Source organism: Chlamydotis macqueenii, chromosome 1 (assembly GCF_036417535.1).
Source record: "Chlamydotis macqueenii isolate bChlMac1 chromosome 1, bChlMac1.mat, whole genome shotgun sequence".
Classification (NCBI taxonomy): Eukaryota; Metazoa; Chordata; class Aves; order Otidiformes; family Otididae; genus Chlamydotis; species Chlamydotis macqueenii.
This window is the reverse complement of record NC_141556.1, coordinates 116,379,946-116,394,279: the sequence shown is the minus strand read 5'-3', so window position 1 is coordinate 116,394,279 and position 14,334 is coordinate 116,379,946. Positions and strand designations below refer to the sequence as shown.

Here is a 14,334-nt window from a genome sequence, read left to right as displayed (position 1 = left end):
AGCTCTCTTCACTCCACCCCACACAAAATTATTTAACATCCATTCACTTTGTGTTCTGGCCAAAAAGTTAATCCTCTGACACTCTGAAGAAGGTAGACAAATTTCAGTTTCAATTGTAGAAAAGCATTTAAGATCAGTAATTAGAAACTAATCTCTTGTATCCAAATGGTACATGGCCTATCAAGAACATGACCACCTCTACCCTTTACACACAGAGAGCTATCTAGAGAGATTCGTTCTAGACAGGTGGATTAACTAGACACCTACATGCATACTCTAAAACTGTACAACTTCTGTTTTGTTGGATTAGCAAATACAGTTATGAATACAATCTGCAATTAAAATATCAAGACATACCCACAACAACAATTCCACCCAAAAATAAACAGTGGAATCTGTTACATTCTTTTTTAATTTTAGAAAGTGTACTCCTTAATAAGAGGGCAACTACTTTTGCCACACATCATACAGAAATTTTAGCACCTCACAATAAGGTTTTATGCGAACAAGTAATTTATCATTAGATCTCAGACTGGACCAAATTTCTAATTGTCCACCACACCACTCAATTTCATGCTATGCAAGTAAAAACAAAGCCAACTTACTGTGTAGGGGGCATTTCAAGTTCAGTAGTTGTATTAAATACAAGGGCAATGAGCTTTCAAAGTTTTTAGCAGACAAGAGGAGCAGAAGCAGACTTTGGTTTATTTTTATAGTTAAAAAAAAAATCTGATCTCTTCAGTTCCACACAGGTTAACTACTGAGCCATCCCTACCTGAAATAGGTACTGCAAACAAATCTTTCTGCTTATGATTTATTCTACTCTATGACTAAAGACAGCATAAATGTTCAGAGTTGATAACTCCCCGTGATTACCTTCTCCCCATTCCTCAAGCCATTCCTGAAATTTTCCTTAGTTTTTTTATTTTTCTTGGTGTTCTACAAATGGAACTCTAACATTTCTATTTTCCCTAGTGTTACCCTACTAAAAAACTAAAGTTACAATCTACAATTACAGTACAAAGATAGACCAAAAAAGGCTATTCAACACCATCATTTAGAATTATTTCATTGCTAGATTCACATTCCTTCCTGAATCAAAATCTATCCTAATTGCATGATTAGAGGTATTAAGGAACAGGCATGCAGACTTTCCACCAAACAGCTAACAGCAGCACGAGACAGAACAGGAGAACAGCCACTGCAGGTCACTGGTTTATTTTGAGACACCAATTCTTATTTTACTGTATTCTAAGTAGGTATTCCACTGAACCAGGATATAAAGGAAAATTATCAAGAAAACACAGCTACTCTGAAAAGGATCTTATCTGGACGAAAGACAGTGGTATATTATAGAGGGAACACTAGAACTGAAAGAATTAACTGTGATTTGTGAAGCGCAAGTGCAAAGAGCAGCCCGCTCAGCTCAAATGAAGTTTGAGCCTAATACACTGGAGAAACTGTTCAGAAACAGTTCATCTGTACGAAACATGACCCCTGTAAAGCTGCCAAAATCAGTGAGAGCATACAAGTGCTAATCACGCAAGCTAAAATGGCTCAAGCTGCTTTGACTTAAATCCACGTCTAAACATAGATGGCTGCATATCCTCAATTATAAGTTAACAAAAAGAATGCAGCTGTTTTCTTTACCTGTACTTCTATACACAATCAGTACACCTCCTCCTCATCCACAAGCAAGTACACCCCCTCACTCCTGTAGTTGGAAACCTGAATGCAGCTGACATGCAAGACGACTCCTTCCATACCTCACCTCCTCAAGCAGGGCTTTGGAGATGCAGCATGAGCATTTTAAAACAGAAAGAAAAATTCAGTAATCGATTCACTGGTATGTTAAAAAGTATACTGTATAAAAACATCACCTGGTCATACTGATCGAGGGAAGTCACTGGTAGCTAGGACAAAAAGGCAAAAGAAAGAAAGAAAGGTTGTCTAACACATTGTGGAATAACACTGCACAGTCTAATACTCTCCAGGGTCAATACCTAAATGTACAGTTTAGCTTTTTGATTTAGGAAAAAATGCATGCACTTGCAGGCGGATTTCAAATATTTTGTTAAAATGCATAGCGACTACCTTAAATACATATTGCCATACAAGCTCTAAACAAAAAGCATACCTTAGAACTGGGAGGTGAAAAGAGGTAGAGGAAAAGAGTGTTTCTTGCTTTAATGAGTAACACACTATCACATCTGGAATGCCAGTTGTTTTACTAACAAGAATTATTTACTAAACAATACTCTCTAATGAACTATGGAAGTGTTTTCCCTTTCATGACATCCATGTCCCGCAGAAAGGTAGAGTTCCCAGAAAATATTGTTTTCTAAAAGGGAAAAAAACCCACATTGCGCTCGAAATAAAGCGGCAGCTGAATCAGAACAAAAGATGTCCACGGGAAACACGATCCGCAAAGTTGCCTGCTAATCCGAGGCAAACAGAAATGAAGGGACAAGAAGCCGATCATGTACCGGTTTCCTTTTCCTGACGCCCTGACAACATTCCCTCGTTCAATCGGCCGTGTGCCCTTTGCAAGCCGTAAGGGATGGCATTCCTCCTTCGCTTCGCACCAGGGCGGACCGCAGGCGTCGGAGGGGCAGGGAGCAGAGGACGGGAGGCAGCAGGAATAATCGTTACTTAACGCGGTCAAGGGAAACCCGCTAACCCGCGCCACCCACCCCTCGCATTCCACGTCCGAGATCCCCCGGAGGACACGGGTGGCCGGGACCGATGCCTGTCTCGTGACGGCGGGGGCCGTGCCATCACCGAGCCAACGCACACGAAACGGGGCGCTCCCCTCCTCCCACCACCGCCCCCCCCCCCCCCCCGCCGCATTGCCCGCTTTCCTCTACCCGCAAAACCGCAGCTGCGAAAACCGCACCGGCGAAACACACCCCGGTGAGGTATCAATCAAAATTGAAAGAATAATAGTTAAAAAAAAAAAAAACAACACAACAACAACAAAAAATCCCAGATAGCCCGAGGAAGGCAAGCAGCCCGCGCCGGACCCGCATGGAGGGCGCATCCCGCGGGCGCCCACCTCACGGCTCCGCGTTCCCCTCCCCGGGCCGCCCACACCGGCGACGACTGAGGGAGGTGAGGAGGAGCCGGGCGCCTCGCTCCCTACCGGGCAACCGGCGCCTGTCAGCGGGCCCGGGCACCGGGACACGCCCGGCCGCCGGTACCGTGCTGAGGCAGCGCTGGGCAGAGGCGCCGCTGCCCTGCCCCCCCCCCCCCCTTTCCCCTCGGCGGGTGCGCACCGGTCGCCGTTGGCCTGGAGTGAACCGACGCCCCTCCCAGCCAGGGTGTCGTCGCCGTCGTCCCCCTCCCGCTCCTTCCCGCCCCCCTCCCACCGCCGCGGGGCAGTACCTCATATCTGCGCGGGCCGGGGGGCCCTGCTCACACCCATGGCGACGGCGGGGGGAGATGGAGGAGCCGGAGCGGCGTCCGCCACCGCCTCCGCCCGACGCACCATCCCCTCCCGCTGCCTCCTCAGCCACTGTCTGGCGAGCGGCAGGGAGGGAAAGGGGGGGGGGCGCCAGGGGGGGAGGAGCCCTGGCTCGCGCTCGCCCTTACAGCCGCCGTACTGACGCGCGGCCGCGGCGACAGGCAGGCGAGCGTCGCCAATCAGAAGCCGGGAGCGCCGCGGGGACCCGGCCTCCCTCTCCGTCCAATCCGGGCTCTAGCGCCAAGGGGGTCAGCGCGGAGGGAAGGGGAGGGGAGGGGGCGTCCGGGCTCTCTCGCTGCCTGCCTCCCTCACCTCCGACGGGAGGGGTCTGCGGGCCGTTTATTTTACGAGCCGAGGGATTCAAGCCGGTGTCTCTTCCCGCCCTGGCCGGTGTCCCGGCTGCCGCCCCGCTCGCGGGAGGTCACGCAGCGCAGCAGCCGCCGCCGCCGGGCGCTGTAGTCCTCGCGCGCCGCTGGGGGGCACCTACTCCCACCTTTTCTCTTTTTGCGAGCGACAGCCACTCTAGCCAATCCCGCCTCCGCTTTTATGCCGAGCGGCGGCCGCCGTGGCCAATCATGAGCTCACATGGGGCCTCTCTGGACGTCGAGGGACTGGGAGTGGGGGCGGTGCCTGCGCTCGCCGGAGGGCGCCGAGGTGGGAGCGCGGCGGAAGTAACGGTTTGTCATGGCAACCGCCGGTCGTGGGGCGGTGGCGCTGCCCGGGGGCTACAGCTGCCTCATGTCCGCTCCCGGGGGATCTTCCCGCTGGGGGTTCCGGGGCGAAGGAGGTTGGCTGACTCGGGCGAGCTTGGAGCCCCTCGGTTTGGCGTCGGCCCTGCGCGGGTCTCCTCCGCCCTACGGCCCTCGGCGGGCGCTGAGCGGCTGCTGCGGCGCCGCGGGTGTCACGGCGCGGAGGCAGAGGCGGGCGTCAGGCGCTGGGCTTTTCCCCCGTGCCGAGCCGCTCTCCGGTACGGTAAAGCGCCGAAATAATAGCCCTGGCGTGGCCGGTGGCACTAACGGCCTCCGAAGCGGGGCTCAGCTCGGCAGCTGCCCGCAGGGACGTGTGTGTGCTGGGGCCGCAGCCAGGCGAAGCAGCCCGGCACCGCTGAGCTCGGGGCTCCCTGAGGGGCTGCTGCCGCGCTGCTCTGCGTTTCTCAAAGGGGGGGCGGCGGGGGGTGTCTCAGGGCGCTCCCTTCAACTTCGGGCGTCCCCTGAGGTGTTAGTGCTGGCTGCCAGAAGCAGTGGTCGCAATGGCCGCATGGTTTTCTGCCTTTGCTCTGTGCTTGTATTTTTCCTGTAACTTGAAGAGACTTTTTTTTTTTTTTAAATATTGTTTTTCCCTCTCCAAAAGGCTCTTGTTTGTTGAGGACAGCATACGCCAAGTTGGGAGTGGAGACCAAAAACCCAAGTTGTGATTTTTAGTGAAGTCGCATGTAAGATTCCTTATGTTCCTACACTGGTTATATTGCCCTTTGCGCTGCCTTTGAGCTAGTCCAATTGTGTCCCGTGCCTGCCAGCCCGGGTGCAAACAACCCATCTACTGCGTTGGACCACCAGTCAGTAAATTCTGTGCATCATTTATTGCTGTACATCCTCAGTCCCTAATATTTGCTTTATTACAGTAAACAATACTGTTGTAACTTGTTGCAGGTAACACTCTATCTTGCCTTATCTGTTGATCTGGTTTAGAACTTATGTACTGGAAGGACTCGTAGGCCCTGTGTTGCTTGTAAGCAATTGTTTTTCTGCTTAAAAAGTAATGTAAAGCTTTGATTACTTGTTTGCTCTGTAGATACTGCACGTATTACAGTTCAGTCACTATGTCTTTTTTTCAGATCACTATGAAGGGCTTGTATTGTCAGCAGAATTCACCTGGAGAGGAAATGACATTTATCTTCCAGGAAAGAGTGAGTTCCGGTCATAATAGTACTATTAATCATTCAGTGGAAGAAGAGAGTGTGGCTGAATGTCACGAGGGAATTGAAGCACCGAACTCTTCTGTAGATTTAAAAAAAAAAACAAACTGGTGTGATCCTTGCACATACAGGCAGGTAAATGAAAGTAGGGGAGATATATTTTACCATCATCGTGCAGCACTTGATGTGACCAATACTAGATTTCTCTGTGCAGTTATGGTGTCCATATTTTAAAAACAAGTTTTGCAGGCATAACAAATGAATCTTGGCATCATATGTATTCACTTCTCCTGTTTGGATTTTCTGGTCGCTGAAGAAGTAGAAATGTAGCTTGGGAAATTTTATCATGTTTGGAGTGTTCCTACTGTTATTTCCTTTCCTCTTGCAAGTTCTTTGCTCTTAGTGAGGATTGAGGTCACAATACAGCCTTTTTTTCTCGGAGGCATTGATAGGTCTCCTTTGTCTAGCTACCTATTTTCCTACAACTTAAAGGAACAACAAGAAGACAACTATTTTTTTCTGTTAAATTTAGCTGAAACTATTCTACTGAAGAGTTTTTGTCAGTTTGACGCAAACATTAATTGGATAAGTGTGTACACATGAGCTTGTGGCATAAGGCTAAAATAGGATGTCAGTGCGTGTATATTGATGTAGTATGGGTGTCTGAATAGTAGAAAAATGCTTATGTGGTTTTGAGGATGTGAACCTGCATTCTTAAATCTCTTATCAGTATAAAATAAATTACTATAGGTACCTACATATACCGGTGTAATACAGATACCTAAATATACCTATGAGCCATATATCAAAATGAAACAATGTAGTGCTACTGAGAATCTTGCTTGAGCAGCTGTAGAGTCCCAGTAGTGAAGCACATGTAACAAAGTGCATGAAGAGAAGGATGCAATGCGATGGATGATTTTGATACAACCAAGATGCCTGTTCGTGGAGCAGTCTTAGATCTACTTAAACTGATTGTGAAATTGTGCTTTTGCTGAAAAGGTTTGTTCACCTTTCAGCAGCATATTTTTGTTCTCTTCCTTGTAATAGTTTTAGGAGTCACGCAGCTATAAGGTGAGATGGATCAGCTTACTTATCCAAGTGAAAACTAGTAATCTGTTACAAGTTAGTTCACATCACTGTGATGGCTCCATGATTGCTAGCTCCAACACAAAGAAGGGGATGGGAATATGTAGATGCTGGCAACAGGTGAGCCAGACAGCTCTGGTACGGTCTTAGGTAAGCTAAAGCAGATCTGGAAACTGCACTCTTGTGCATAGACTTTGTCTGTCTACTTGCCTATTTAAATCACTTCAGGCAGGAACTGATTCAGCAGGTGTCTATGTAATGACCAGCACTACGGAATCCTCATCTTAAATAGAAATAAATATTGAAAAAGTGAGGAAAAGGAAAGATAGTTGGCTGAGGAGACCTTAACAGAAGGTGGATAATGAAGAGTCAGTAGCTTAAGATGAAGAATTTCCATAGCACACCTTTCTTATATGGTGCCTGGTCAATTCCTAATAATGATGTATTTAAATTATGAAGGCACAAACCAGTTATCAGCACAAACATTTCATTGTCTCTTTTTGTTCTTAAGATTTGTGTTATTTTATAAAGAAAAGCAAATTTATTCTGTGCATTGTAGCGGTACTTAGGTTCATTGAACTATGTGTAGCAAACGCATAGTTCCAAAAGACAATATAATCTTACATTTACATAAATTACATAAGTCTCTTGGAATCTAACTTTTTTTTTTTTTTTTTAAAAGCAAAGACTTGGTATTCATATAGTTCAACAATTTAATGGCTTTTCCATTTTGTGGAACAAAGAGTGAGAACCCACTTTGGTTTGTTTGAGGAGCAGGAGGTCAGTCTGACTCGCAAAATGCCTTGCAGTTTTAAAGGAACAGCATGCGGTTAACTCAGCTGGGGTGAGAAAAAGTTCAGCTCAATATTCCTTGGGCAGAGGTTACTGTTCATGTTACTAAGCCTAGAGGAAAAGCAACAGCTGTTTCCTGGGAAGAGTTTTTAAAAAAAAACCCCAAACAACGAAAGCTTAAACACTTAAGAAGGTATCTTAACTTCAGAAGTAGAAACAAAACTCTCTTATTACTTTCTCTTAAGTATTTAACTTTCAGTTCCAACAGATATGTACACTGCAGACTCCACTATAACATGGAAATACATGATTTTGCCTCCAGTACCTGAGGTAGCTCTTCAACAGCTGTATGGAGTCAGCAGTCCAGAACTCAACTTGGCTAATTAAATACTTTAAAGTAGCTGTACTGAACTACTTAAAATAATTTCAGATATCAATCCCAAAACCAGAAGTTGAAATAGTAAGGGGAGGCTTCATTGGTAGAATACTTTTGTATGCGAGGTAGCCATCGTTTGTGGGACTTAACACCAATTCTTACCAGTGCTGTTTCTTTGGCTTCATCTGGACTACTTGAATATTTACCTCAGTAAGTTTGTCAGTACCTTATGTCAGACATTCATGTCAAAATTCTCTTAAAATTCTCCATCACTCTTGCATATAGTTTTAATATTAAAGATCTACGTATTTCTATTTTTTATGTGCTAGGGTAGCAATTACATACTAAAATTGTTTCAGATAAGGGTGTGATATTTAACTTGCAGGGAAAAGAAAGCCAACAGAAAAATGTCAGTGTCTGTTGAGGTTTAGTAAGGTCTAGTAGTCAACTTGGAATAGTCATATACCTGTACTCAAAATGGTGTTGTAAATCCATTATAATATCAGTTCCCTTTTCATTGAAAAAAGGTTTCTTGTCCTGACTACAAAACAAACTGAAACAAAGACTCTCTGGAAAACTGCTTTCAAGAGCTTTAGAGGATCCTGCTAGCACATTCATGTTGCACTGTATAATGTAACATCTGTAAATTTGTCCTAGGAAAATCTTCCTCCTACAAGAGACAATGATGTGAAAGTACAAGTTAGAGCCTGTGCATTGAGCTGGATAGATACAAAGGTATTTGCTTGTTAGTTGGTTTTTTGGGGGTTTTGGTTTGTTGGGGTTTTTTGTTGTTGTTGTTTGGTGGGGTTTTTTTGTTTTTTTGTTTTTTTTAATAAATGCTAGAGGTGTTTACAGTTTCTATTGAAGATCTAAGCCAGGGCCTTAGCTGGTAATTGGCATAATTCCATTTATGCCATCTGAGGATATGGCTTTACTGCTGAGAAAGAGGGCACAGGATTGATGTGGTATTCTTGCATATCTCTTTAAATAAAAAGCACCTGTAATTTGGTTCCTAATTTATAGAGAAAGATCGGTTGTCATTTGTGAGTTCTCTTACAGTAAATCCCTTTTATCATCCTCTGCATACTGACTTTAAGTCATGATTTGGCTTGCCTGTTAATAACTCTCAGTTTTTATTTTTTTATATGCTTCTAAATTTAAATATGGAAAATCAGTGCAAAGGTTTTAATATTAAATGAGGAATGTCTGTACTTTTTTCCGTCAGATAACATTTTGGTAATGACCCAACTTTCCTACTCTGAATATCAAACACCGTAAGATAATAATAAATATGCAAGTTTTCAGCCTTAGTAAGAATGTTGTAACCATTATTTTCATTTAGCTTCTGTCAGAAATTAAACTGGAGAAGGAGCTTCTACCTGTTGGTCGAGAAATTTCTGGAGTTGTATTGGAAGGTAAGTTGGTATAATTGTCTTGTGAGGGTTTGCAGCAAAAATTAAGGTCTGGTAATCTAGAACAAATAAATACTTTTTGCATGGTAGACCTTTAATAGTAGGAATTATTTACTTTCTCAATGAAGGCTTCCCCTAAGTCAGTAATGATACTGAAATGAAAGCTAAAAAAAGACCTGAACTGTAATTCCTGCATATCTGTTCAGAGTTTAAAAAAGAAAATGCACAACATCTTCATAGATAAAATATACCGAGCTCTTAAGATACTACCTGCACATGCTATAAGAATCTTTAATTTGTTTGTAGAAATCATTTGTTGGAATAGTGAAGGCAAAACAACATTCAGGAATTTCAGCAGTGTTTCACTCGCGTATCCACCTTTGATGCGTAGATTAAAATCTATATCTTTCAAACACAAATACGTGTGCATACTTGCACATATGTATGTTTGTGCATGGGGTGCCAAAGTTTAGTGAATTAAACGTTTAGTTTTGTTATTCACTTTTTTTTTTCCCCTACTATTAGGGTATATTTTTAGTTTTGTGAGCTAGTGATAAACAGTGCTCTCAACTGCGTGTTCAATTTCAGCTATAAACTTTTATTTTCATACCTTCTTTCCTCCTTGTCATATATTCTTCATGAGTTGGAAGAAAGGTGACCTTTTTTCAGCCAGATGATGAAGTGGTGGGTAAGTTAATGCTTGTTTACCTTATCAACTAACACAATTAGTAATATTTTTATAAGGAATGGCTGAGGCTATAAGCTACAAGTAGACATTTATTTTCAAAGATTCAACTAGTGTCACATGAGTAAACTCTTATAAATCAGAATTGTGTTCTGAAAGTGTTCTCTTAGGGAAGTTTTTTGATTGTAAGACTTGAAGTTCAGGTCCCCAGCTAATGTAATCTGTCAGAGTCCTACTGCATTCACTGCATCTTGTAAGAATGTACACCTGAGTCCAATTACTCATGTGGAGTTGAGTGTTCTAAAGGCAACCATCTGAATACATACACAATTGTTTGTATTTGTAATGCCATCCTGATGTGATTAATCTTTTGATTTCTGTGGCTGATACAGAGTCTAGGCTTATATTTCCTGCCTTCTTGAGGATGATATAAAAATATACTTTTAACTGCTAGCTAGCGATTACTGTTTTGCTCAAGCATACTGAAGACTATTTAAGTCATGTCAGTTCCTGTTTGAGTAAAGAAGTCAACAGCAGTCCTAACTGAAACATGCAAGTAGGTTCACCAGTTCTACTGGATTTTCTGAGTTGCCAAAAGCAGTGCACATACTCGGGTGTTTTGCTAAATACAAGGATACGTTCAAAAAGAAACACTGATTTAAGCCACTCCTTTTCCAGAATCTTCATTTTTTACTGCACCTTAGATTTCTTGAAAGTGGACTTGTTTCCTCCCTAACTTAACCACAGGCAGTCCATGCTTTAAGATCCTGTTACGACGTAATTGTCAGAGAAGCCCATCAGAAAGGCAAGCGGCGATCGCCGTGCTTTTTTTTGTTTGTTGTTTAAAACAGAATTCCAGGGAAAAAAAAATCACCTTGAAAGTGTTTGGGACTTTTCTTTTCCTGATAACACTTTGGCAGACCTTTTGTATCCTAAGTAGCTTAAATGTAATATCATTCATAGCTTAAATCTAATGGAATAAGATGTGTGTGATTAGTGTTATTTATTCACTACAGAAGGTGTAATTCTTACAGTTAGGAATCAATATTCCATTTTATAGGGTACAGAAGTGGCTTTGCTTTCTTTACTAAAGTAGAACAGTTACGGTCAGGCACTTTCTCGTCTTGCATATGGATTAACTTCGAACTATGAATAGCAGCATTATTGTGAATAGTATTGTTCATTTGGTTAGATATCTTAGTGGCATATGCTGCATCTGTTGAGTGTTCTAAAATAGTGTTTGTATTTCAATCACCTTCTGTTGTAGCTGAAGGAATACAGTTTCAGTAAGTAGATGGGGAAAAGAAAACACTCTGAAAATACGTCAGTGGACCTGATGTCTTGTTAATTCAAATATAGAATAATTAGTTTTAATCAGCTGAGCTACTTCAATGTAAATCTGACATTAAGGGAATAGAATCTCTATTTGGATCATGAAAGAAGCAGTTTCATTTTGTCTGAGACTTCTGTTGTCTGTGGTTTTTATTCTTGAATACTAAAAGTTTGTAAATGCAAATACAGAAAAGTCAGAATTACATGTATGGAAATAGGAAGATGAAGAAAACAGCATTAAATATTTTTAGTCCTAGAAGAAAGAAATCCCACTTCTTTAAATACTCAGATCTCATAGGATTCCATTTCAAACAGCTGTTCAACCTGATGCAGCCAATATAGATGCTATAAAAACACAAGATAGGAGTGAAATACATCTATTATGGTAAATCTTTCCTAAAAAGCACACTTCCCAGTTGCTACTGCTGTGAGTTTATACATAGTTAATGAATGAGCATATTTAAAATAAAATGAGCTACTGCCAAACGGTTTGGTTACCTATGTGTTTAATAACATCAAACTGTCCTAAAATACACTACTGTGAGAAAAATATTTCTACTTGAATCCTACAAAAAAGCCGGTCCTTCTATCGAAGAGTAGTCCTGGTATCTACTCCTTACAGAGTTTAACAGTAATAGTACAGTAATACGGTCCTTATCTATGAATCTACTCTTTTTCATGTAAGAATAGTACTGGGCTCACTGGAAGTACTTCGTGTGTTACATCATTCATCTAGTCCTAAAATCATACTAAGAATTGTTTCTTGCTTTCAAAGATTTTCTGATCCTTATTTAATCTTCCAGAGGAGATTTCTTTGTTTATATACATATTGTCTTATACATAATCATTTGTTTGGTTAAGAAAAATACCGTAGTAAAACCTCAGACCAGCTAAAAATCTTTTTGTTTGAGATACATTCTTGACTTCCTTTCAAAGTTACAGTCAGTTTTATTTGTTGCTCTCAGAATCTATTAGCAATTGATTGTGCCATGTTCCTCATTAAAATAAGTGCAAAGAAAAATACTCTGAGAGTTAAATGGGCCACAAATACTTGGAGATATGAACCTAAATATAAATGTACCTGCTTAAATTTACTGGTGGTTAGCCAGTTTGCCTGTCAGTTCTTCCATATGCCCTGTTACTGAGTACAAAAATAATCAATGCATGAAAACCTTACGCTGTGTGGAGTATTTCTGACAAGTAAGGTGAAAAATCTAATTTCATACTTGTGTCAAATGCTTGATGTGTACAGCATGCATGTTGGAGCTCCTGTAAGCACTATGAGGTATGCTGAGGGGCTCGGTTCTTTAAGATGCCACATATCTTTCCCTCAGTATAAGGATCGTGGTTTTGTGAATGGTTTTAGAGACCCTGAAATCAATGTGAGTTGATGGCTATGTATAATGTCTCCTTGGAGGCTGTCTTGAGTGTTAGGAGATAATGGGACTTGTTCCTGAACTTTTGCGTCTGTCGAGAAAAGGAATGTCTTCATGTATTACTCATTCTATGTTTTGCTTTTTCTATAGTAAGATGTTAGAATGCGAATTGATTTAGGTGCCAAGGCTATTTTAATTTACTATAAGAATATTTTTATTAACATTTGAAATATGATATTGTATTAATCATCAACATCTGAATGATGCTTTAGGATAGGAGAGACATTTCTTAGGGACATTCTGTCATACATGTTTATATTTGTATGCTAAATGAAAGGATGAGAGGATGACTTAAGTTATGAAAGTAAGACAGAATTGATAGTGATGTTGTAAGAAAGTGTGTTCTATTCTGAGATTCTTCCCCCTTCTTGCGTTATTTCCTAATTGCACAATAGCTGCTGTAGACAACTACCTTTAGACTTTTTTCATTATTTCATAGGTAAACCCTGAGAGATCTGCAGATGTATACAAGCACTGTAGAGTAAACACTTTTTAATGGGAATTGTGAAAGACTGAATATAGCGGCTGAACTTGCTGAGGATTTTATGCCAAAGCCTTTGGTCTAAATGGAGTATAAGTTTTGGATGGGAGAGGGAAGAAAATACTGGCTTACTGAGGAAAAGAGGGTGCATGTGTTCAGAAGACTGATCGGATGCCAGAACCTACTGTTTATTAATCTCTTTCTTTGCCCTGTGGAGGAAAAAAAGGAAAAAAAGCATTGTTATGACCATCATGGATATGTGTCTCTCTTCCCCCCCCCCCCCCCCCTTCTTTTTTTTTTCCCCTTCTTTCTCATCTGTTCTCTTCTGCCTGTTCTGTGTTTGCTTCCTGTGTCTTCCATGGGTGTTTTTTTTCCTTCAGTTCCTCTTCTCTATTCCACCTTTTAAAAGCTTACACTCACCCATTCTTGCTTTTTCTTCCACTGCTTCTTTCTGTCCCTTTTTTGCTGCCTTTGCTGACAACACACATACAGGCATCGGGATGGAAGAGTAGAGGTAGTAGTGGTTTGGTCTGTGGCCATCTGAGATGCAAGAGTTTGATTTTCTTCTCTGTTAGCCAGGGCCCAGGAGCCAGGCGCACTCATCAGAGTGAGAGTAGTGTGAAATGAGCTCAGACATGACCTCACATAAATGAAGCAGGCACTAGCAAAAAGCACTCCCCCGTTCATTCTCTCCCCAACCCCAAAACACTGCTTGAAACACCTTTGGAAAAATCTTGTGCACTGTGTCCATAGAGATTACAGGCTGTTACCTTGCCAAGTTTTCTTAATCTGTCATAAACCTGACAAGAAGGCAACTGAACCACAGACCAAGTGGAACTAACAGTTTCATTATGAGCTTGTTTTGGTTATAAAGTATGCTTGTTTGAAATTAAAGGTCTGTGTTCAATTTTTTTTTCAGGAATTTTGCCCCTGGATTCTGAAGAGTCTGGTCTTTGTGAAGTTATTCTAGTTCATGAGCATTATTTGGGTACGTAGTCCATATATTTTGCTAATATTTACATTTGCTATATCTTTAGACTTCAGTTTAGCTTTTCTAATGGAGAGCTAATTAACTTGGATCTTTGGGCAAACTTGTTTGGAAAGCAACATTCAGACATTGTCTACTCCACCTGTTCATAAAAGCTTTGAATACTGTGTAATCTTGAGGGCTTTTTCTTTGCTGTTATCGTTTAATGGGTTCATGTTTTGCCTAAACCAAACAAGCTGACTTTTTTTTTTTTAATCTTTTTTTTTTCCCCTTCTAACTTCCCTTTTTGTTGCTTTATTGTCTTTCAACTTTTTCCTCACCTCATCTGTCACAAAATTAAATTAGAAGAAACTTGCTTTTTTCAT

At 41.8% G+C, this 14,334-nt stretch overlaps 2 protein-coding genes across 8 annotated transcripts in view; one reads left to right on the top strand and one right to left on the bottom strand.

The window, feature by feature from the left end:
* The window catches only part of ITSN1 (intersectin 1), a 138,885-nt gene extending 135,319 nt beyond the window's left edge, over positions 1 to 3,566 (bottom strand). For 2 of the 3 annotated variants that reach the window (XM_086764955.1, XM_086764972.1), the window contains exon 1: positions 3,385 to 3,566. The gene's annotated coding sequence lies outside the window, so the exon portion shown is untranslated. Of the gene's footprint in view, positions 1 to 2,137; positions 2,578 to 3,384 lie in introns of all 3 variants that reach the window. The other variant, XM_086764962.1, reaches the window with a different exon arrangement.
* A 187-nt stretch (positions 3,567 to 3,753) lies between these two features.
* The window catches only part of CRYZL1 (crystallin zeta like 1), a 25,690-nt gene continuing 15,109 nt past the window's right edge, over positions 3,754 to 14,334 (top strand). For 2 of the 5 annotated variants that reach the window (XM_086764942.1, XM_086764906.1), the window contains exons 1-7: positions 4,111 to 4,140; positions 4,814 to 4,895; positions 5,298 to 5,369; positions 8,293 to 8,370; positions 8,978 to 9,050; positions 9,691 to 9,735; positions 13,901 to 13,969. In XM_086764942.1, the coding sequence (XP_086621068.1) occupies positions 5,304 to 5,369; positions 8,293 to 8,370; positions 8,978 to 9,050; positions 9,691 to 9,735; positions 13,901 to 13,969 (331 nt within the window). In that variant the 5' untranslated portion in view covers positions 4,111 to 4,140; positions 4,814 to 4,895; positions 5,298 to 5,303. Of the gene's footprint in view, positions 4,141 to 4,181; positions 4,204 to 4,253; positions 4,431 to 4,813; positions 4,896 to 5,297; positions 5,370 to 8,292; positions 8,371 to 8,977; positions 9,051 to 9,690; positions 9,736 to 13,900; positions 13,970 to 14,334 lie in introns of those variants that run through there. The other 3 variants (XM_086764924.1, XM_086764934.1, XM_086764916.1) reach the window with 3 other exon arrangements.